Source organism: Elephas maximus, chromosome 11 (assembly GCF_024166365.1).
Source record: "Elephas maximus indicus isolate mEleMax1 chromosome 11, mEleMax1 primary haplotype, whole genome shotgun sequence".
Lineage (NCBI taxonomy): Eukaryota > Metazoa > Chordata > Mammalia > Proboscidea > Elephantidae > Elephas > Elephas maximus.
The window spans coordinates 112882528-112904871 of record NC_064829.1 but is presented as its reverse complement, the minus strand read 5'-3'; the positions used below and the strand labels follow the sequence as shown (position 1 = coordinate 112904871).

Here is a 22344-nt window from a genome sequence, read left to right as displayed (position 1 = left end):
TCCCTTCTGGGGCCCATCATGGCCCAAGCAGTCAGCTCTCCAGTCCCACCTGGGGGGCTGACAGAGCCTGGGAGGGTGGTATCCTGAGGCTGAGGATTGTGGGCATGCCCACCAGAGTACCTTCCCTGGGAAGGACACCTGAAGGCGGTTGAAGTCGGGTCAGTCTTAGGCCATGCCCCTGCCCCAGCCCTGCCCGGTGTCTGCCTCCCCCACAGGTGCTCTGGCATCTTGTCCTGCCCCTCTCGTCTGCCTGGATCCCCCAGACAGGCATGTTCACTCTCATTCTCAAGACCTCTGTCCTCTGGGCCACCCAACTGTGCAGAAATGGAGGACAGAGGAGGCTGGGCCATGAGCCCCCCCCGAGCCCCTCTGGACCCCTGGGGTCCTCAGCCCTTGGGGGTGAGGGCTCAGAGGGCTGGCTTGAGTCACCATTACTCCAGCCCCTCACCATTCTCCCCACAGCCTACAAAGGCAAGGGTCCCTGTGGATGCTTCCCAGAGGGACTTGGATTGTCTGGGGAAAAAAACAAACGACCCCCCATGCCCTCTCTGGCTGCCGCTTGGCTTAATCCGGGGCAGCCAGGGGCCATGCCCTGCTCCACCCGGTCCGCCCCTGGCTGGCCGGAGCCCCTGCTGAAACCCCGCCAAGGTGGAGAGGGTAGTAATCTACTCTTCCTGGTTCCCACCCTCGGGAGAAAGCAATTTGGAGAGGGGAATTGCAAGCTTGCCTTTGTGGTTAAGCTTCCTGCCTGAGGCCTGGGCGGCAAGCCCTGTTCCGGGGCTGGGTGGTGGTGTTGGACCAAGGAGCCTTGAGTGGCCGAGGTGAGGCTAGGACCGGCTGCATGCCCACCCTTCTCGGGCACTGGAACCTGAGCCTGGACCCACGCAGCGTAGGTGCTGGTGTTCACCCCCTTTACAAAGACGGAAACAACGGTGCTGTCTGACCTCCTCAGTGCCCGGGCTGGGCGGCTGGTGGTCAGCTACCCTGGTGCCTTTGCAGAGGTGAGGAGAGGGGTCTCTGAACTACCAGCCCCTCCCAGGGTAGCCCAGTGTGGCTTACTTGAAGCAGGGCCCCTTTAGGAGCCAGCGTCCCAGCTCCTTCTTCCCAGGCTGGAGTTTTCCCCTGGGCTCTCCGTAATGCCTTCGCTTGCTTGTCAGGCTTACTTGAGCCCTTGTGCTGGGCTGTGTAATCAGTCAGGCTCCAGGGCTAATAACAGTGTTCTCTGCTTCCTTCAAAGGGCCTGGTGAGTGGGCCCTGCCGCACTGCACACGTGAAGCCTTAGTGCAGGGCATGGCCTGTAGATGTGTGATAGGGCCACCACCCAGCCTCAGGAGCCAGGGTGCAGGCACAGGGCAGGCTTCCGGGAAACCCTGACTGCAAGGCACCCCCTCCCCAGCCCTACTGAAGCGTGGGCTTTAGCCCCAGCTGCTCCTCCATACACAGCACCGCCCTCCAGAAGTGGTGTCTGACTCTGGCCATGGTCCCATGGTCCAGTTCTTGGGGCTTCTTCCCAAGAAGGTATGCTGAGCTTAGAACACGCAGGTTGATCTGGAGTATCTGTCCCTGGCCCCAAGGCATCGCCCAGCTCCATGCAGGCCACAGCTGGGATAAGAAGCCCCAGGGGGCAAGGAAGAAGGTCCCAGGGAATTTCTACCCTTTGTGGCACCGTCCATGGTGAGGAGAATGTTGGGTTTTCCCACCATAGTCTCCCTCCAGCCTGACAGCCCCAAGGCTCTAGACTCCGGCTGCCCTGCCGTCCCAGCTGCTGTTGTCTGAGCTCACCCACTCTCGGCCCCCTCCCCAGGGAAGGAGGCCATGCTGAAGCACCGGGACTACGAGACGGCCACCCTGTCGGACATCAAAGCCCTCATCCGCAAGCATGAGGCCTTTGAGAGCGACCTGGCCGCACACCAGGACCGCGTGGAGCAGATTGCGGCCATTGCCCAGGAGCTCAAGTACGTGTGGGCTCATGAGCCCCTCTGCCACCCACTGCCCTTCCGGTGCCCTGCCTGAGCACCCCAGGTCCAGCCTGCGTCAGGACCTGGCATGGACCCCCAGCCTTCCCCGTGTCCACCTGCTCCTTGCGGGTGCCTACAACGGGCTGTGGGACTGTGCCTTTGGCCCAGCCTGGATGAGCCACATAACGGGATCTCTATGCTCCCGGCAGAGGGATGGCCCTGATTCCTCGGGCTTTAGGGGTCCCTGGGGCTCCGAATCCCTGCCTGCAGATGGGATGGGTAGTCCGGCCCCCACTGCCCCCACCCACTCCTCCTTCGGGGAGCCGGCCGCACAGTGAGCCCATTGTTCTGCCTGGCCCCGTCCCTCTCGCTCGCTCAGAATACACTGATTGTGAGAGCTTCCAGGCAGCCAGGTTCCTTTCCCTCCCTCCCCGCCCCAGTCAGATAAACTTGTGCACACAATTAGTACACTGAGCCTCCGGAGCCAGTGAATGGGGCCTTGTTCCGCCAGCGCAGTGGCCAGCAGCAGGGAGGGCCGAGTGGGAGGCCCAGGCTGTTACTTCATGGAAAATCCACAGCCCCGGAGGGAGGCAGGGCTCCCAAAATAGCCGTCTGCTCAAAAATAGGATCCTTGGCTGGAACCGCCCTTTCCACAGACGCCCCCTCCCCACCACACTTAACTGAGCCCCGCTCATCCCTACAGGGCTGGTGCTCACCCATGATGCCCACGGGAGCCCACGCTGGCAGGGCCTGTTTCCTCCCTGACTCAGCTCCCCACTGCCTGCTGCTGTGGGCTCCCCATGTGCTCACAGGGATGCGGAGGCACCAGGGACTGGGACCCACAGCCTCCCTGCTGGGTACCACTGGGGGTCTCCCTTGGGGTTCTGCAGGCACTCCTAGGATCAGGGCCCTGCACCCAGGCATGCCTAGGCTGAGGATGTGGCCAACAGATGCCGACACCCTCAGGGTCATGGTGGGGCGAGGGCAGGTCTCCCAGTTTCCTGGGGGTGCCTCTGGAAGCTGGTTGAAAGCAGACTTGGAATAAATTCTAGGCCAGCCTCTCAAGCACTGGGGAGCAGCCATATGAAACCCATTAGCCTGAGCTGGGGAACAGGTAGTCACTCAAAGCAGCTTTCTGTACATGGCCCTGGAGGAAAGAAATGGGGGCTGTTTGGGGTGCTCTTCATCCCCTCAAGGGTGAGTCTGAGGGCCACGAGCCCAGGGCGAGCCTGGTGGGCAACCTGGCTGAGCCTGGACTTACGGTGTCAATAGACGCTCACAGCACTCAGTGCCCCACTTGGGCCAGCTCCTTTACTCCCAGCCACCTGCACAGAGGGGCAGCCGAGGCACAGAGAGGCCAAGGAGCTTGCCTGGCCTCACACAGCTAGAGAGTGGTTGAGACAGGCAGAGCCCAGCCTTGCTGTCCTCCCCCAGCCCTGCCTGCCTTCCCAGGCACCTAGGGCTGCCTGCCCCTTCTCATCAGGCAGGCGATGCCACCTGATCCCTGCGTTCCCTATGGTGTTCCCTGCTCCCCACCCCCAAGGCTCCTTCCTGTCCTGTGACTCCTGGACCGTGCTGCTAAGAGTGTCCAGGTGTCTGGACCCCAGAGACCGGGACCCTGGAGCTGATGATAGGAATGGAAGGGCAGGGACATGTCAGTGGAGGTGGGGACCAGGACCAATGACAGTACCCATACCACTAGCTGGAGTCCCTGAATGGTGCACATGGTTAAGCCCTCCACTACTAGCCTGAAGGTTGGCTGTTCACACCTACCCAGAGGCACCTCAGGAGACAGACCTGGAGATCTGCTTCCGAAAGGTCACAGCTGAACACCCCACAGGGTCGCCATGAGTCGGAATTGACTCGATGGCAACTAAGAACATACTGCTGCTTACCTTATGTGTTTTTTTCCTTAACTTTTTTTTAATGTAGATTGCTTAGAATGAGGCTAAGAAATCATAAAGTTTGCAGGGTAGTTATATATATGTTTTTAATACCCGTTAAAATAAATGCAGTCTTAAATAAATAGCTGTTGCTACTTGCACTCACTGGGTGCCAAGCACTGTTCTAAGCATTTTAACCAAAACCCAAACCCACTGCCATCAAGTCGGTTCCGACTGGTTGTGGAAGGAGCCTTGGTGGCGCCGTGTTTAAGAGCTCGGCAGCTAACCAAAAGGTTGGCAGTTTAAACCTACCAGCCACTCCTTCGAAACCCTGTGGGGCAGATCGGCTGTTCTTCATGACTGCTGAGTCGGAATCCACTGGACAGCAATGGGTTTTAAGCACTTTACATGCACTAATTAATCTGCTCCCCACCATAACTCTATCCCTATTTCACAGATGAGAAAACTGAGGTATTCAGAATAGGGGATTCACTCATCCAGGGACACACAGCTAGAAAATGATAGAACCAGAATTCAAACCTAGGGAATCTGGCTCTGGAGCCCGTTCTATTAACCACTGCGCTCTGCTAGACTTTATTTAAATTAAAAAGCGCGCATACCAGCCGTGGTTCAGGGCCCACACTCCGGGAGCTAGCTGGCAGGGCAGAACGAATCGTGAAGGGGATGCGTGGAAGGAACCCTGCCCTCTGTTACCACCATCCCACCCCCGGGGTGCTGTGGGCCGCAGCAGGAGGAGGCTCGCTAACTGACATCCTTGAGAGTTCACCATCCCTGAGTGCCTGGTCGGGTGGGTCCCAGCACAACCCCGCCTGCGCCATGCTGGGTCTTTGGATCCTGGGGTCTCACGGCTCTCTGCCCTGGCCCACAGTGAACTGGATTACTACGACTCCCACAACGTCAACACGCGGTGCCAGAAGATCTGCGACCAGTGGGACGCCCTGGGCTCTCTAACCCACAGTCGCAGGGAAGCCCTGGAGGTGAGGCGGGAGGTGTCCCCAGAGAGTCCTGGGCCTGCTGCCTTTGGGGTTGGTGTGGACCAGGGAGCCCAGACCCTTACCTACCCAGAGGGGACCCTCTCTGACCCTCTGCCCCACCCTTGTGGCCCACCTCCTGCTCGCTGACTGACTGCCCCTCTCTCCTCCCCACCACACACAGAAAACAGAGAAGCAGCTGGAGACCATCGACCAGCTGCACCTGGAGTACGCCAAGCGGGCAGCCCCCTTCAACAACTGGATGGAGAGCGCCATGGAGGACCTGCAGGACATGTTCATCGTCCATACCATCGAGGAAATTGAGGTCTGCCCGGTCCCCCACCCCACCCCGGCTCACGGCACCCCCCCCCGCCCCCGGCTCCGGCTGGGCAGCCCCTCTCAGGCACCTTTCTCCCCCAGGGCCTGATCTCAGCCCACGACCAGTTCAAGTCGACCCTGCCAGACGCCGACAAGGAGCGGGAGGCCATCCTGGCCATCCACAAGGAGGCCCAGAGGGTCGCTGAGAGCAACCACATCAAGCTGTCGGGCAGCAACCCCTACACCACCGTCACCCCCCAGATCATCAACTCCAAGTGGGAGAAGGTGGGCTGGGGCCCAGCAGGCAGGGGCTAGGGCCGGGCCGGTCTGGCGGGGCACCTCCCTGATTGCATCCACACCACATGCCCGCTGCCCCCCAGGTGCAGCAGCTGGTGCCAAAGCGGGACCAGGCCCTCCTGGAGGAGCAGAGCAAACAGCAGTCCAACGAGCACCTCCGCCGCCAGTTCGCCAGCCAGGCCAACATCGTGGGGCCCTGGATCCAGACCAAGATGGAGGTGAGGCCCCCCGCCCTGCCCAGGCAGCACCTTGAACCGAGCGTGTATGTCGAGGCCCCACTGGGTGCTCCGTGGGCCCAGTGGTCTTGGAGGTCTGTTGGGCCTGGGTTCCTGACTCCCACCAGCCTTGATCGCCTTGTGGAACTAGGGGGGCCAGCGAAATTATAGGATAAAAACAGCAGTGCCGTCTAGAGGGAGACCAGGCTGAGGTGTCTGATGGATGTGGGTTTGAGCCTCAGCTCTGCCCTTGACCCGTGACTGACTCCAGTAGTTTGACCTCTGATCCTCAGCTCTCTTATCTCCAAGATGTGGATGGAAATAGCTACTCCGTTCAGTCCATCAGCAAGTACTTTCTGTGCACTGCTCTGTGGCAGACAGGTTTGGGCTCTGCTTGTGAATAGAGGGTCAGAGCAGGGCCTCCCAGCATGCCCCTCATCACACAGTCACGATGCTGAGAGTAACTCCGGCCACGCTGACCAAGTGCTCACCACATACCAGGCACTGGGCTGACAGGGAACAGCCCTGTTCCAGCTCACAACAGCTCGTGAGTGGGATCATAGGTGCCCAGCAGGTCAGCCCCATGGCTCAGTGCTGACAATGCAGCACACCCTGATGTTGGGAGCCGAGGGCGTGGGGCATGTGTGGTCAGGGGCACAGGTTCTGAAGCCAGCCAGGCCTGGGCCCGCATCCCGACTCTGCCTTTTACTGTAATAAGTTACCCTCTTTAGGCCTCAGCCTCCACAGCTCCAGCCATACCTGTCCACCAGGCCTCCCAATGTGGCCTGCTTTACAGGCATATATGCGCTTGGCCTGGAAAGGCTCTCGGTCATGGCTGCTTTTACCACTAGGGGGCAGCAGTGGAGGGACCAACAGAGAGCAGCAGGCCTTCCAGGCTGTGGGAGCTCATGGGCAGAGGCCCCAGGCTAGAGGGGACCCTGGCAGGAAGCCCGACAATAACCTGAGGGGCTTCTTGTAGTGGCTGGTTGAGGTGGAGGGCCTTCCGCAGCCTCACCTGCCTCCCCCGCCTGCACCGCCCTCTGTGCAGGAAATCGGGCGCATTTCCATCGAGATGAACGGTACCCTGGAGGACCAGCTGAATCACCTCAAACAGTATGAGCGGAGCATTGTGGACTACAAGCCGAACCTGGACCTGCTGGAGCAGCAGCACCAGCTCATCCAGGAGGCCCTCATCTTCGACAACAAGCATACCAATTACACCATGGAGGTATGGCGAGGGTCACGCATGGCCCTGGCTTCCCGTGGCAGCCAGAAGGGGTTCCTCACTAGAAAACGCTACGTGTCCCATAGACACGAGACCTGGCTGCTCTTTGCCACATCTCCCATTTTACTCTGCCCTGAAATGGCTGAAAAGGCTCCATCAGCATGTTTGCATGTTCTGTAAAAACCACCATTTCCCTCCTGTGCCCTCCCATCACCCCGATAGCGAACCTCTCAGGACAAGCCCACCTGGGGGCCATGGAGGCGGTACTTGCCCCCACTTAGGCGTCAAGTCTACCCAACACGTGTGGGCTCAGCTCTCTCCAGCTTGCAAGAGCCGGCTGTTAAAGTCGTAGGAATTTTGCAATCTGGTTGATGTTATTGTTAGCCTGAAACTGTCCATGGTGGGAGTATTTTCCAGGTACACCATGCAAGCCAGCAAATGCCACAAAACTGGGGTGGTTGCTTCCCCCGGAGAGCCAGCTGCTAACCATTTACCAGCACACCTCTAGAAGTTTGCAGCGAGGTCCTGGCACAAGTGTCCGGGGTCCCAGCCCCTGTCCTATGTCAGTCCCTGGGATGTATACTACAGTGACTGGAACCCTGCTTGTTGGCCGGGGGCAAGGAGACAGGCGCTCTAAGATGAGGGTGCCTTGGCCTTGTCTCCTGTGTAGACGAGATATGCAGGAGGACATGAGGCTGGATGCCTGCTGGGGAAAGAAGGAGGCTGCAGGCCACCCCCTCGCGGGAGGGGAACTAGCACAGAGCCCCCTTCCCAAGCCCCCCTCAGCCATGTTTCCAGTGTTCCCGGTGCCCCCGCCCGGGCCAGCAAGCAGACGTGCCCTCTCTCCTCCCTGCCAGCACATCCGCGTGGGCTGGGAGCAGCTGCTCACCACCATCGCCCGCACCATCAACGAGGTGGAGAACCAGATCCTTACCCGTGATGCCAAGGGCATCAGCCAGGAGCAGATGCAGGAGTTCCGGGCGTCCTTCAACCACTTCGACAAGGTGAGCTGCCCTCTGCCCCTCCCCAGTGTCACTGTCCTATCCCGCTCCCCTTCCCCCCGTCTTCGCATCTGTCCGTCCGTTCATATCCCCGTGGCTGAGCAGCAGGCACAGCACACAGGGGCCTGCAGGCCCGAGGCCTGGTGGCTGACTCCCAGCAGAGAGGCCCCCAGCACAGCTGCCTCACAACAGCAGGAAGGGGCTGCAGCCTCACCAGCCCACTGAGACCCTGGGACAGATTAAGTCCTGGCACAGCCAAGACACTAGATCTGGCCTGTGAGTTGGCCCCCCCACATGGCGTCTTAAAGGTTCCGATTGGGTCTGGGGACTCTAGACTCACCTTGCCACAGGCCCTTGTAAAGGCCCTGAGCCTCAGTCCCCAGCCCAGCCTGCCACTCCAGCGGTCAGCCCCCGTGGTCAGCCCTAGCCTCCATCGGGGTGCGTGTATATCCGCAGCTCTGCTCAGGCCGGGGCCCGCATGTCCCGAGCAGGGTGGGCTGCAACCCCCTTTCTCCCACCCCAAATCCTGAAGGTGAGGCGAGGCCTTTCCCCGGCCCCTCCCGATCTCTGAGGCCCCATCCTCAATCCTGCATCACTCAGCTCCCCGCAGCTGCCCAGGCCAGACTGAGGGGCCGCCTCTGGCTGCCATGCAGGGAGGCAGCTGAAAGGGGCCTGGCTCTGGATGTGGCTTGCCCCTCCCCCATCCCTGGTCATCACCTTGTCCACGTCGCCCTCTAACTATGTGTTTCCCTCCCCCATGTGTCCCCCTCCCCTGCCCTCTGCATGTGGCCCGTCCCTCCCTGCTGTTGTCCGCCGGGCTGGCCTACACACCACCCTCCCGCACACCTTCACCGGGACGCCCTGGCAGGACCATGTTGGGGCGCTGGGGCCTGAGGAGTTCAAGGCCTGCCTCATCAGCCTGGGCTACGACGTGGAGAATGACCGGCAGGTACGCGCTTCCTGGGCCCCAGTGGACCTGGCATTAACTGCTCTTCTCTTTCTTTCTCTCCTTCTCTCTCTTTCTCTCTCCCCCGCCCTCTCGCCATTCCACCCCTTGCCATTGTGTGTCCCACGTCACCGGCTCTCGGCCTCCTCCCTGCCCCTGTGTCTTTCCGGACACCTTCCCCTTACCTGGTCTCTTGGGGCCACCTCTGTCTCCCCTGCTCCTGGCACTGTCCTTGTCCCCTGCTGTGCACGTGGGCGGGCCCCTCTGGCCTCTCTGGGTCTGCCCCCTCTGCTGCCCGCGTCCTTGGAGCAGAAGCAGACGGGCAGCATGGACGCCGATGACTTCAGGGCTCTGCTTATCTCCACAGGATACAGCCTGGTACGCTGTCCCTGCCTCCCCCACCTCGCCGCCACTCCTGCCACCCCCCTCCACCTCCGGAGTCTCCGGGTCCGCAGGGACAGTCCGTAGGGACAGTCCTAGCCACAGCGGCAGAGCCTGGCCCCTCCTCTGCTGCACCCGCTGGGCTGGGGTCCCTCTATGACTCCCTGCACCCGCCTCCCTTCCTAGATCTCCAGGGAGGGGTGGTCCTCCTGGCTCTCTCCCTTTCCTTCTTTCTCTCTCTCTTTCTTCCCCGCCCTCCAGAGCTAACCCTTGAGCCTAGGGCTGAGGAGCAGTGGACCTGTTTGATCCACACCCAACCCCCCCTCTTCCCAAAGGACCTGGGAGGGGAGGGAGCAGAAGGCATGTCCCAGCCTGTGGCTGGGGGCGCAGGCAGCTCTGCCTGCCAGTCAGCCCGGGAGCCAGGACAGGCGAGGCCACCAGAAGACGGCCGTGCAGCGAGCACTGGGGTCGGGCCTGCTCTCCGCCGGGCCTGGCTGCCCTGCCCCACTCATTTGCCACCCTTCCCTGTCCCCCGTCCACCTCGCAGGGTGACGCCGAGTTCAACCGCATCATGAGCGTGGTTGACCCCAACCACAGCGGCCTTGTGACCTTCCAAGCCTTCATCGACTTCATGTCCAGGGAGACCACCGACACAGACACAGCTGACCAGGTCATCGCCTCCTTCAAGGTCCTGGCAGGGGACAAGGTAAGCCAGAGCCCCGGGGCACAGGGAGATGGTGGCCAGGACTGGGCGGTGGCGTGGGTGGGTGGTGCCTCAGAGTCCGGTCCTGCCGCCCCCAGAACTTCATCACCGCCGAGGAGCTGCGGCGAGAGCTGCCGCCCGACCAGGCCGAGTACTGCATCGCCCGCATGGCGCCCTACCAGGGCCCCGACGCTCTGCCCGGCGCCCTCGACTACAAGTCCTTCTCCACGGCCCTGTACGGCGAGAGCGACCTGTGAGGCCCCCATGGGGAGACCCTGACCAAACCCTTCCTCTTGGCCTCCGCTGCTGCGGCAGGCTCCATCCGTCTCCTCTGACTCTGTATCTATGCAAAGCACTCTCTGTCAGTCCTTTCTGGGGGGTGGGTGGGGTGGGCAGGGAGGGGCTGGGGCAGGCTCTCTCCTCTCTCGCTTGGTTGGCCAGGAGGTTCTCCCCCACCCCCAGGGGTGAGCGAGACTATTGGGGTTAGTGCTTCTGGTCTGGTAAATACAGATGTGTGGTTTTTTTTTTTTTTTTTTTTTTTAACTAAGGGGAGGGAACATTGGGTCCCCACGCAAAATAAGACCCCTCATGCCCTGGGGATGCCCCTCCACACCCAGGTCCCCCTCTGACCCGAGGTCCCTTCAAGGCCTCCCACATCTAGGCCAAAGCCCTACGTGCCTTGTCCAAGAACCCAGGCCGGCCCGGTGATGGGCCCAGCAGAGAGGCGCCCACAGTTACCGATAGGAAAGGGGACCCCTGCCCCAGCTCCCCACTCCCCCTGGCCTCCCCGGATCGTTTGTGATTGCCAGGAGGGAGGGGCCCATCTGCAGCCGTGAGTGTGGTGCGCTTGCAGCCAGCCCCGCCTCGCCCCACCAGCCCTGGCCTTGCTTGTCTGGACTCGCTTCTCTCTCCGATTTTCTAAGGACCAAAAAAACAAAAAACAAAAAAACAGAAGCAAAAAATCCACAAAGAAAGAAAAAAAAAAAAGGAAAGAAAACTATTGAAAAAAAGGAAAAGCTTTCAGAGAATCACTATTTACTTTATTAACTTAGGGATTTATTATATAAATATATATTCACCTAGCAACGTATCTCTGCCGGCTCTCCTGCTCGTCATGACGACATAACTGATCTCCCATCGCCCGGCCCTGACTGAATTCCCACTGTTGGCTGCTGTCAGGCGGGGTCTCTGGGACCCTCCTGAGGTGGAGGGTGGGCACTGGCCCAGCTGCCTCGTAGTTGATGGTTTTGCTCCCCTCCCCCCTCATTTTTTTTTTTTTGAGTTTATTCTGATTATAATTTTTTCTCGGTTTCTGGATAAACCACCCTTCTGGGGACAGGATAATAAAACATGTAATATTTTTAAGAAGGATTCTTGGTGTCCGCTCTTTGTCACCCATCTCTCCTCCATGTCTCAGGAGGGCTGACCTCCCAGGGTGAGGCGGGGCGTGGGAGGCCCCCACCCCAGCTCCCTCCCTTGGTGTGATGACAGTGCTGCTGAGCAGCCAGCGTGGGCCAGGCTGGGGTCTAGGCACTCATGGTGGAGTCACTGGTGTCTGCATGAAGAAGGCCCTGCTGCCCTCATCCTCACATACAGATGAGGAGAGTGAGGCGCGGAGAGGCCCAGCGTCACCCCCAGCTAAGCGGTGCAGCCAGGCAGACGTTGGGAGTCCCCGCTCTGAACCACTTGACGTCTGAGCCTCAGACCCTGGGACCAGGCAGGGAGACAGAGGAGTCAGAGCGTGGTTTTTCCCGGGCTTTAGACCTTCCCCTGGGGAGTAAGCCCTGGCCCAGGGCTGGGTGGGGGAAGGAGGGCCCCCAGCAGCTCTCCTGCCTCCAGCAGCAAGTGGTTGCTCCTGAGATCCTAGGAGAAGGTGGCCACCTCCATCCACTAGGCGAGAGAGAGGACAGCGAGATTGAGGCAGGTCTCCCACCTCAGCCACCCGGAGCCGCCCACTCCCTCAGCCCTGGCTCACCTGTCTGTGGGTCAGGCAGACGACCCCCTCGCCGCCGTCCAGGTGCTGGCTACAGTGGCCTGTGCAGACAGGCAGGATGAGCTCCACCCCCCCACCCCCGCCCCCCAGCCTCTGTCCCATCTGCCCCTGGAGTGGCACTCACGGAAGATGCAGGTGAGCTGGGCCACACAGGACACGAAGCGTTCAAAGTCCACACGCAGACAGCTGTCCCGGTAGCAGCTGGTGAGGAGCTGGGTCAGTTGGTTGTTCAGATGGAAGCCTGTGGGGAGGCCACCTCTGAGTCCCCCTCAGCCTGGCACCCCCCAACTCCCCAGGAAAAGCTGAAACGGCACAGGGGCCTGTTCCCCGCTCATCGGTGCGTGGCCCTGGGTTCAAATCTTAGCTCTGTCCCAGCTCAGCCATGTGACCACAAGCAAGCCCCTTCACTCCTGGGCCTCAGTGCCCTTACCCGGAAAGTGGGGATTGTGACAGCCCAACCCCACAGAGGAGTGTGACAGAGAACTCAGAACAGTGCTGAGCGCACAGGCTGTATACGTCAGTGTTACTCCTTTAAATCCTGCGGACCTTTCTCCTTGCCTGTGGGCACTGGAGACTTTCTGTGCAGCCCCCGTGGAGTCCATTTCTTTTTATTTCATTGTCTCTGAGGTAGAATCTCAGTACCCACTAAAAAACTAAACCCACTGCCCTAAAGTGGATTGTGACTCACAGCGACCCTGTAGGACAGACTAGAGCTGCCCCCATAGGGTTTCCAAGGCTGTAAATCTTCACACAAGCAGACTGTCATATCTTTCTCCCACAGAAAGGCTGGTGGGTTCAAACTGCCAACCTTTCCGTTAGCAGCTGAACACTTAATCACAGCGCCACCAGGGCTCCTCCGGAATCTCAACAGAGGTACTTAAAAGCCTCACGTGGTGGTTCTTGACCCTTTGCAGACCACAGCTGACCCCTGAGACTTGCCTCCTCTCCCGCACACACCCAGATAAACACAGCTCTCGGGATAACTTCACGAGCTTCCACTGCCGCCTATGGCCCGCCTTTCCTCCCCGCCCCATCCTGGGCATCCATTCACCATTTTACAAATACCTACCGAGTGCCTTTAAGGAGCCCTGGTGGCTCCTTAATGGTTAGGCACTAGGCTGCTAACCAAAGAGTTGGGATTTTGAACCTACCCAGCGGGTCTGCGGGAGAAAGACCTGGTGATGTCCTCTGTGAAGATTACAGCCTAGAAAGCCCTATGGGGCAGTTCTAGTCTGTCACGTGGGGTCGCTGGAGGTTGGAGTGGACTCTAGGGCACCCAGCAACATTGAGCGCCATTACCAGCCTTGAGGAGTTCCGGGGGCCTGCGGCCTAATCCTGGCTGGGTATCCTCCCACAAGTCACCCTCTCTGGCCTTCACCTGCCCTTGAGTGCTCAGATGAGGGTGCTGTGCTCAGGGCTGTGGGGGAACCTGGCCAGATTGGGTGGAAGGCCTCAGCTGCCCCTCTGGGGTTCCTACCTCCTTTCATGGAAACTCAGCACCCTTGGGGCTTGTGTGTTCTGTGCTGCCTGGTGTGGGGTTGGTTCTGCCCAGGGTCCCCTGTGCTCATGAGACTCATCACCAAGGTTACTAGGCCCTCCTAGTTCACCCTCCCCAGGGGCCCCCATTGCCCTCAGCTGCCTGGTGGCCCTGCAGGCCTGGCCCTCTTCTCCCTCCCCCATCTGTACAGACGTTCCTTCTGCCCAGAACACCCTTGTCCTCTCAGCTCAGAGCATCCACCTCGTCATACACCCCTTCTCTAGGAAGCCCTCTCGCACACCCCCCAGCATGAAGTACCAGGCCCCTCCTGTATGGGCCTGACCCCTATGGGCTGTCACTGCCAGTTGGTGGCTCTGTTGGCCCTTGTGAGGTCAGAGAAGGGCTTCTGGTCACCACTGATGCCCAAGCACTGGCGAAGAGAGAGCAGATGCCCAGGGCATGTTGTGGACAAAGGATGACTCAGTTGCAGGAGGTGTCCCTCTAGTTCCTCATGCCCCCGCACCCCAAGCCAAGGGGTCCTGCCATTTGGCCTCTCGGGGTCACAGTCCCTGCCGGGCACTGGCAGCAGTGAAGGCGTGGCCTTGGGCATGGCTGCAGCCAGGTGGGTGGCGGGACTGAGAAGACCAGGCAGAGGAGGAGCAGGGCCCGTCCCGGTACCCACCCCCCAGGACCTCTGTCCATACCTGCCGCGTTCAGCGCCAGCCGCAGCTCGTAGGAGTTCATGGTTCCGGAGGCGTCCTCATCAAATTTGTCGAATGTGGCCTGGGCGGGGTGGCAGGGATCAGTGCCACCCCCAGGCCTCTGAGCAACAACTGAGCACTCCGAAGAGAACTGAAAAAGGGCCCTTGAGAGCCAGGCCGCCTGGGTTCCTATCCCAGCTCCCTTCTTCCCGTCTGTGAACCTTGGGCAAACGGTTTAGTCGCTTCAGGCCTCTGTTTCCCAATCTGTAGCTGTGCTTGAGTCCCCTAGAGAGACTAGAGAGGTGGCCGGGGCAGGGATGTCCCAGCCTAGACCCCCCCTCATTGTGGGGTGGTCCAGTCCTGGCTTGTCCTCTGGGGCCTGCTAGCCTACAAGTAGAGGTACCCCTCCTCCAAAAGGAGGCAGCCCCACCCAGCCCCACCATACCTGCCACTCCAGGAGGCAGCCCCAGAGCTGCTGGAAGTGGGGCAGGGCCAGGCTTCGCCCGTGCTGGGGAGAGGGCATCTGGTTAAACTCAGTGTCCCCAGAAGGGGAGCAGAGGCCCCCCCCAACCCAGGCACTGTCCTCGTGTACCCCAAAGCACTGCAGCAGCTGTTTGCAGGTCCTGAGTCCTATCTCCCCAGGGTTCCGGGCGTGGGCCCTGGCTATAGGAGAAAAGAAAAAAAAAAGTAAAAACTCAGCACATCCTGGGTACTGGCCATTGTGAGTGCTTTGAGAGCATTAACTCTCTGAAGTAGGCATTAGTGGTATCTCTGTTCTATAGATGGGGAAACTGAGGCACAGACAGCCTAGCTGACTGCCGCTAACTAGCAAGACTGGGATATGGACCGAGACAGAGTGGTTCTGAGTCAGCTCACAGCAGCTACACTCCCAGCCTTTTACTGCTTGTGAGTGGCGTGACCCTGGCCACAGGTCTTGCCACAGGACCCGCCACTGTGGCCTCCCAGCAGGATCATGAATTAAGACTAGTGCACGGGGCACCAAGGGGTCCAGTTCTGGTTGCAAGGACTCCTGGCCAAGACTCCCCGCCACCCCACCCCATACACACAACTCACCGGGCTCCAGAGCAATGCTTAATAAGACCTGGAGCTGGTGGGCACTGAGTGCTTCTTCCTGGTCAAGGAGAGGCTTATTGTGGGACCACTCCTCATGAAGTCATCCCACAAAGTGCCCTGGGCCCGCCCTATGCTGGGCAGTTCCGGGACAGGCAGTGACAGATAGCCTGGGCCTGCCCTCTCAGAGCTCACATGGGCAGGGGAGAGGAACCCATCCCCAGAAAGTGGCAGCCCCAAGTGGTCAGGGCTGTGAGCGGGGAGCCCTAGTCTGTAGGAGCCCAGCTCCGGGAGGGGGCAGGGAGAACTTCCAGAGAAAGGCTGATTAGAAAGACCAGGCCTCAGCCATGGCAGATGTGAAGGGAGAGGAGGGGGCCTTCTAGGCCCAGGGTACAGACTGTGCAAAGGCCCTGAGGCAGGGATGGTCATGTGACGTAAGCACGCAGCAGGAGGGGCACAAGATCCCCAGCCCTGGCCCCCTCCTCACCTCTCCGGCCAGCTCCTGAAACAGCTGCTCCAGGCCTAGCTCCAAGGGCACATAGGGGACCTGTGGGGTGGGGGGAGTTTAGTTCTGGCCCAGAGGACCCCCCCCCCGCGGTCGCCCCCTCCCGGAGCAGCCCCTCACCATGAGGACCTGCAGGTCAGCGCTGATCACGTCATCGATCTCCCTGCAAATTCCGGAGGGGAAGGGGGGACAGGCTGGTCGTTCGACAGCTAGGGCCTCGGGGCGGGGCGGGGTCTAGGGGCCCCGGGCACCCCCACGCGGGGCTGGGGGTTTGGAGGTGGGACGGGGGCTCCGGGAGCGGGGTCGGGGGGGCTCTGGGCTGGTCTCTGCGGGTTTAGCGGCCCGGGGCGGGGCTCACACGGCCGTGTGGCGGCGCTCGGAGAAGACGCGCAGCGTGAAGTCGGTCTCGTCGCCGGCGCGGGCCGCGCTCGGCACCACCAGGTAGTGGCCGGGCCGCAGGCGGCAGCGGCGGCTCACGTCGCGGCGGGCGCAGAAGGGCGAGCGGTCGGCGCGCAGCAGGCCCGGCAGGAGCGCGCGGCTGCGCGGGGAGTCCCAGAGGCCCAGCAGCTGGAGGAGCGGGCAGGAGAGGGGCGCGCCCAGGCATGACCAAGACCCCCCAAGTTCACCCCAGCCCAGCCCTCCCACCCACCGCACGCCGCCCAAACCCACCCCATCCCACCCAGCACCCCAGGCTCTCCCCGGGCCCCGACCCTACCTCCCTGCCCTGGACCCCCACCCCCAACCCCACCAGCTCAGGTTGTCCAAGCCCCCGGGGCTAGTTCAGGGACTGGGATCTGGGGATCCCACTGAGACCCACCTCCTCTGGAATCTGTGAGAAGGAAGAGCAAGGGGTGTCAGGGGCTGGGGAGAGGTGGCTGCACCTTACAGCCCCCTCCCTGCCCCCTCCACACCTCTGCACCTTTCTCACCTCTCAGACCTCTCCCTTCTTCCCAGTTTACCCGTCACACAGCTCCTGACCCCCAGCCCTTCTCTGACCCTTCCCACCAGCTCTGTGCCCCCAATCCCTTCTCTGTGTGATCCTCAGCCCCTCAGACATTTCTGTGATTCCTCCCTGACCCCCAGCCCCTCTCTGCCTCCTCACTAACCCCTCCCTGTGATTTCCTCAGTCCCTCTCCCCTCTCTGACCCCCCCGTATCTTCCTGACCCCCCTCAGATTCCCCTTGGTCCCTGTCCTCCAGGGCTCAGCCCCTGGGCCTTAGCCCTGACCCTCACCTGGAACACGTGGAAGCCCACGGTGAGGTAGGTGAGGCCCTGGGCCCTCAGGCGTCGTCGGTTTCTCTGGATGAGTGACAGGAGGACAGTACACTTGGGGATGCGGCCCCCCCACGCTGGGCCCCGTGCCCCTGCCGCCCCCCAGCCCCCCCATGGCCCTGGGTCGTCCTCGTCCTCCTCCTCCTCGTCATCAGGCTCCAGCAGCGTCAGCCGGAACTGAGGGTTGGTCCAGAAGGTGTCTAGTTGGGGAGAAAGAAATGGGTTACCTGGCCAGACACAGCTCCCCTCGTCCCTTGCTTGCCTCACGGAGGTTCCCTCCAGGCCTCACCAGCACCAGGCTGACTCCCACCAGAGTTGAAGCCTCGCACCCAGCGGCCTTGGAAGGTGTGGATGTGCCAGCTGCCCCCCGCGGGGCTGGGGCCCAGCACGTCAGGGCTGAGCGAGCAGATCTGGATGGTGTCGAAGTGGCGGAGAAAGTCCTGCAGCTCCATCCTGGACACGTCCCGTAGTCAGGCTGCCCAGCTCCCACCCAGCACCCCCAAACACCTCAAGACCCCAGGAAGGATAGCAGAGCAGCCCAGATGCCCAAAATACTGCCAAGTACCCTCCAGCTTCCCGCAAATATTACCGTGTCTCCAGGCACGACCCCCATAGCGCTGAGCCCACCAACTCTCCCAGATTTCTCCAAGTCCCCAGAAGTGCCCCCCAAATAGCCAAGATCCACAAACTCCCCGCTAAATATTGCCAGATTGCCTTCAACCCCCGAACATCAAGACCTTCAGACTCTTAATTAACAGCTATCCTTCAGCCCCTCAGTGTTGCCAAGGCTCAAGAAACTCCCCCAAATATCACCAAGCCTCCCTCAATTGCCTTAAATGACCCATTTCCCTTCAATCCTACAAATCAAAAAACCGAACCCGTCGCAGTTGATTCTGAGTCGATTCTGACTGGTGACAACGCACGCGACGCTGACACTGTGCGACGTGGGGCTTTCTCGGCTGTGATGTTCACAAGGGCCACCAGACCCCTCTTCCGCTGTGCCACTGGTTCCAGATTCCCCTAATATCGCTAATTCTTTCTCGACTCCACTGGATAGAACCTGACCCCAGGATTATCCGAAAGTAATAGTAATACGGCCAGTTCCTCCCTACTGGGTTACATCGCCCTGAATTTCTCCCATGTCTTTGAAGCAGGACTCAGCCCCTCCTGAGGCGGAACTAAAACCCTGCCCAACTCACCAAAACTCGCCATCCTCCTTTTTCACCATCAGGGCATCTCGCCACTCGGCGGGAATCGCGTCCCAGCGTGGGCAGCTGGGGATACTCGGGTGTGAGAGGTGGGCGGGTGGGGCCAAAGCCCCCACCCGCCCCGGACCCATCCCACCTGTCGCTCCAGGCCCCGTTCCACTCCACGCGGCCCCAGGGGTTCCGCAGCCGCAGCAGGCGCACCTTCGTAAAGCCCAGGGACACCTGTCGGAGGTGTCAGTGGGGGGTGGCTCCTGGGCACCCCTGCTGGCCCCTCCCCAGGGAGGGTCCTCACCTTATGCATGCCCGTGACTGAGTATGCATGTCCTTTCACCAGCCCGTCTTCCGTACGGTACTCACCCCGATCGCTCTGGGCGGAGGACAGGGGACAGTGAGGCCATGGTGGGGAGCAGGAGGCTGACCGCTCCTCTCTGCCCCCCAACTTTCTGCCACCAAAGCACCCATATGAATGGCACAGGGTTCAGGGAGGGTGTGGGGGCTGGTGAGTGAAGATGAGAGGGAAAGGAGAGAAGGAGACAGAGATAAGACAAAAATAAGTGGGAAGAGGAGAGAGACATAAAGACAAGAAGGATACAGAGCAGAGAGAGGAAAGACAAAGAGAACCAGTAACTGAGTAGAGAAGTAAATGAATGAGTGAATGAGTTAGATGAACTCGGTGAATGAATGTGTGATTGGGTCATAGGTGAGCACTTGACCCAAGCCAAGCCCATGAGAATCAATCCTGGGACTATGACTGAAATTCTCAGGAAGAGGCACTTTTATTTTTTTTACTCCCGGGGTGATGGGAAGTTCCTGCAGCTCTGGGGGCCTCCTTTGTGCTCATGAGGGAAAAGCTTGCCTGAGAACTAAGATTAGAAAAACACACTTGATAACATCCTCTGAGCACCTGGATCCAGCTGTACCTGAAGGCAATCCACTTATGAGAGCAAATAAATTTCCATTTGACTTGCTCCAGTTTGATTTGTGAGAGAAAATAGTGAAAGCTGAAAAAGAGAGACACAGCACCCCCACCTCATCCCTGCCCACCCCTGAATGTGCTTTGGTCTTGGTGGGGGTCTGCACGGAAGTCCGACTCTCACCAGGGCAGTGGCTCCCACCAGCGACTCCTTGGCCAGGGCATGGCGCAGGGCAGTGAAGAGGCCTGGGGTGCCTTGCCTCAGGTAGAGCACCTCACCTACGCCGCCAGTGAAGTCCACGAAGGCCTCATTCATTTGGCCACCACGCATCACCTCATAGGAGCCGTGGAGCCTGTAAGAGCAGGTCTGGGGTGCGGAGTCTGAGGCATGTGTGAGTGTCTTGGGCAACCCCCTGGGATTTGAGGGACCTCTAGCTGGGTCCTTCCAGGATGTGGACTCCCTAGGGGCTACCCCAAAATTTGTGGTGTCTTGGAGTAGAGACTGTGGCACACTCTGGAATCTCTTGGAAATTGGACCTGTGGTCTCTGGGACCATAGAAACTGTGTGATTTGTGGCCTACAGGGGAGCTCTGCCAGAATTCTGGGGACCAGGGGATGTCTGCATCCCTGGGAGATGTCTGGTTTGAGGGCAGTCCCTATGGGGACTATCTAGGACTTCAGTGCCATGGGACAGTCAATGACAGACATTTGAGGATCCCAGAGATTGCACCCAATATTTGGGGAGTGCTTTGGGTTTCCGAATGGACAGGAAAGATGGTCTGATATTACAGGTCCCCTGGGGGGATAAGTCTTAGATATGCTGAGTCCCGAGCATGATGAAGTGATTTCTGGGTCCTTAAGAATCATGGGTGGTTGGTGAGTCTCTAGGGATGTTTTGTGGGAAATGTTGATGATGGGAGGTATCTAAGATTTGGGGGTCCTCAGGCCTGGGGTGACATTGGTTCCTGGGGGCTATGACATTTGGGATCATTGGGGGATGTCTGAGGGGTTCGGACCTATGTTTCAAGATTTCCAGAAGCTGAGGGGTACAGGGGTCCTGGGGTGCTCTGGGGATCCCAGGGAGCTCTCGGAGTCCTGGGGGGCTCTGGGGGTCCTGGGAGGCTCTGGGAGTCCTGGAAGACTCTGGGGGGTACTGGGGGCTCTGGGGGTCCTGGGGTACTCTGGGGATCCCAGCAGGCTCTGGGAGTCCTGGGGGCTCTGGGGTTACCGGGGGCTCTGGGGATCCCTGGGGGCTCTGGGGGTCCCACAGAGCTTGGGCCCTGCTGACGGGATATGAAGTTGCTGTTGGGGGTTTGGAGTCCTCACTTGGCATAGGCCTTTTCCAGCAGTGGGGCCCAGAACTCGTTCCGCTGTTCTGAGTGCACAAACATCAGCTTCCCCTCACGCACGGGCAGCCTGTCGTCCACCACGATGTCCACCCAGTGGCCAAACTGCCAGAGCTGGCAGGAAAAAGGGCGGGGCAGGGCCCTGGCTTGGCTTCTGACCTTGAGCCCTGCCTGGGCCTCAACCTCTGACCCCTGACCCTCTCGTGCTGGTCCCAGATCCAAGAATAACAACCCCAAAGGGACAATGTCAACGGTGAAATCCATGTCACCATGCAGAAAACTGAGGCACAGGCAGAGGAACTGGGCCCTACCTGGAAGTGGAAGACACCTGCGTAACCATCTTGGAAACCTTGTCCAGGGGGCACCACCCGGTACAGGAGTCGGGGGTACAGAGTGAGGGAGGCGGCGGCCGCAAGAAACCAGCAGTTACCTGGGGAGAAAAGGCTGGGATTGGGTATGGACAGAAGGAGGGAGACTGAGGGGGACCAAGGGGCAGGGAAAGGGGGACCGAGGGGCAGAGCGGGGGAGACCAAGGGGCAGAGTGGGGCGGGGGGGCAGGGGCAGAGAGAAGGAGACCCAGAGTCAGGGAAGAGGGGACTGAGGGGCAGAGAGGGGAGACCAAGGAGCAAGGAAATGGGAGACTGAGGGAGAGAGAAGGGGAGACTGAGGGACAGAGAGGGGGGAGACCGAAGGGCAGAGAGAGGGGGGACAGAGGGGCAGAGAGAGGGGGAGACCAAGGAGAAGAGAGGGGGAGATGAGGGGCAGAGAGAGGGGGAGATTGAGGGGCAGAGATGGGGGAGATGAGGGGCAGAGAGAGGAGAGACCGAGGGGCAGAGAGAGGGGGAGACTGAGGTGCAGAGGGGAAACCTAAGGGCAGAGAGAGGGGGAGACCGAGGGGCAGAGAGAGGGGAGACAGGGGCAGAGAGAGGGGAGACTGAGGGGCAGAGAGAGGGCAGACCGAGGGGCAAAGGGGGGGGGGGAGACCGAGGGGCAGAGGGGGGAAACTGAGGAACAGAGGAGGGACAGAGGAGCAGAGGGCTTGACCCAGAGGCAGAGCTGTCAGGGTCCCAGCTGCATCTGGGGATTCAAGACGGCTTCAGGAGTCTCACCCAGCTTTCCCTGACACACGTCTGTCCGGCTCATGTCCTCACAGATGAACTGGGGCTCAGTGCAGAACTCCTGGGGGTAGCAGGGGATTCCAGGCTTCAGCCCAGGATAGGTAGGGCAGGAGTGACTGGGAGGTCAGATGCCTGGGACCTCTCCTACCCTCCATTCCTCCAGCCTTCAGCCTATGAAAGTCCTCGTAAAGCCCGTGGGCAGGCTTTTGGCTTCCTTAGGCTCCCTAGACCCAGCATGACTGAGCCTGCTCTGGGTAGGTCCCAGTCACCTCTTCCTCCCTCGAATCCAGGAGTCTGGACCCCCAGCCCCCTCCTCCTTCAGACCCAGGAGTCCAGGCCCCCAGCCCCCTCCTCCATCAGGCCCAGGAGTCCAGGCCCCCAGCCACCTCCTCCCTCAGACCCAGGAGTCCAGGCCCCCAGCCCCCTCCTCCCTCAGACCCAGGAGTCCAGCCCCCAGCCACATTTTACATGAGGCCTCATCCACTCCACCCCTTTGGCTTTCTCTGAGTCCGGGCCCAGCTGGTCATAGCCAAGGGCATCAGGGCCAGCAGGAAAGTAGGGGTCTTGGAACAGGATCCCTGCCTCCAGGCAGGCTGCCCGGATTGCCTGGAATCTCTGGCCCCGGAAGAGTTTCGGGCCCCCAGCTCCAGCCCCGGCCTCCTCATCCACCAGCTGGATGGTCACCCTCCCGCTGCTGCACGCCATCTGGACACTCCAGGCTCGTGGGCTGGCCCCAGGCCCTTTAACCTCCTGGTCATGGGGGCGGGGCCTCTGCTCCATCTGAGCACTGATGGGGGCATCTTCTCTCGTTAATATTAATT

General features: G+C 60.3%; 2 protein-coding genes across 4 annotated transcripts in view; one reads left to right on the top strand and one right to left on the bottom strand.

Moving 5' to 3' along the window:
* ACTN4 (actinin alpha 4) overlaps nucleotides 1–10460 on the top strand; it is a 79682-nt gene extending 69222 nt beyond the window's left edge. Inside the window, exons 12-22 of one of the 3 annotated variants that reach the window (XM_049899982.1) lie at nucleotides 1805–1955; nucleotides 4731–4839; nucleotides 5018–5158; nucleotides 5254–5436; nucleotides 5532–5666; nucleotides 6712–6891; nucleotides 7746–7892; nucleotides 8758–8838; nucleotides 9148–9213; nucleotides 9764–9922; nucleotides 10018–10460. In XM_049899982.1, coding sequence (XP_049755939.1) covers nucleotides 1805–1955; nucleotides 4731–4839; nucleotides 5018–5158; nucleotides 5254–5436; nucleotides 5532–5666; nucleotides 6712–6891; nucleotides 7746–7892; nucleotides 8758–8838; nucleotides 9148–9213; nucleotides 9764–9922; nucleotides 10018–10176 — 1511 coding nt within the window. In that variant the 3' untranslated portion in view covers nucleotides 10177–10460. The remainder of the gene's footprint in view (nucleotides 1–1804; nucleotides 1956–4730; nucleotides 4840–5017; nucleotides 5159–5253; nucleotides 5437–5531; nucleotides 5667–6711; nucleotides 6892–7745; nucleotides 7893–8757; nucleotides 8839–9147; nucleotides 9214–9763; nucleotides 9923–10017) is intronic. The other 2 variants (XM_049899983.1, XM_049899981.1) reach the window with 2 other exon arrangements.
* Nucleotides 10461–10945: 485 nt separating this feature from the next.
* CAPN12 (calpain 12) lies at nucleotides 10946–22228 on the bottom strand. The gene is made up of 21 exons (XM_049899984.1): nucleotides 21992–22228; nucleotides 21515–21584; nucleotides 20717–20835; nucleotides 20386–20519; nucleotides 19244–19412; nucleotides 18439–18513; nucleotides 18283–18368; nucleotides 18138–18212; nucleotides 17228–17391; nucleotides 16900–17138; nucleotides 16484–16495; nucleotides 16025–16233; nucleotides 15787–15829; nucleotides 15649–15708; nucleotides 15165–15222; nucleotides 14683–14753; nucleotides 14536–14598; nucleotides 14094–14172; nucleotides 12037–12153; nucleotides 11895–11953; nucleotides 10946–11809 (listed from the first exon to the last, which is right to left on the bottom strand). The coding sequence occupies exons 1-21, from the start codon at nucleotides 22226–22228 to the stop codon at nucleotides 11783–11785; spliced, it is 2166 nt and encodes a 721-aa protein (XP_049755941.1). The 3' UTR covers nucleotides 10946–11782.
* Between the last annotated feature and the right edge of the window lie 116 nt (nucleotides 22229–22344).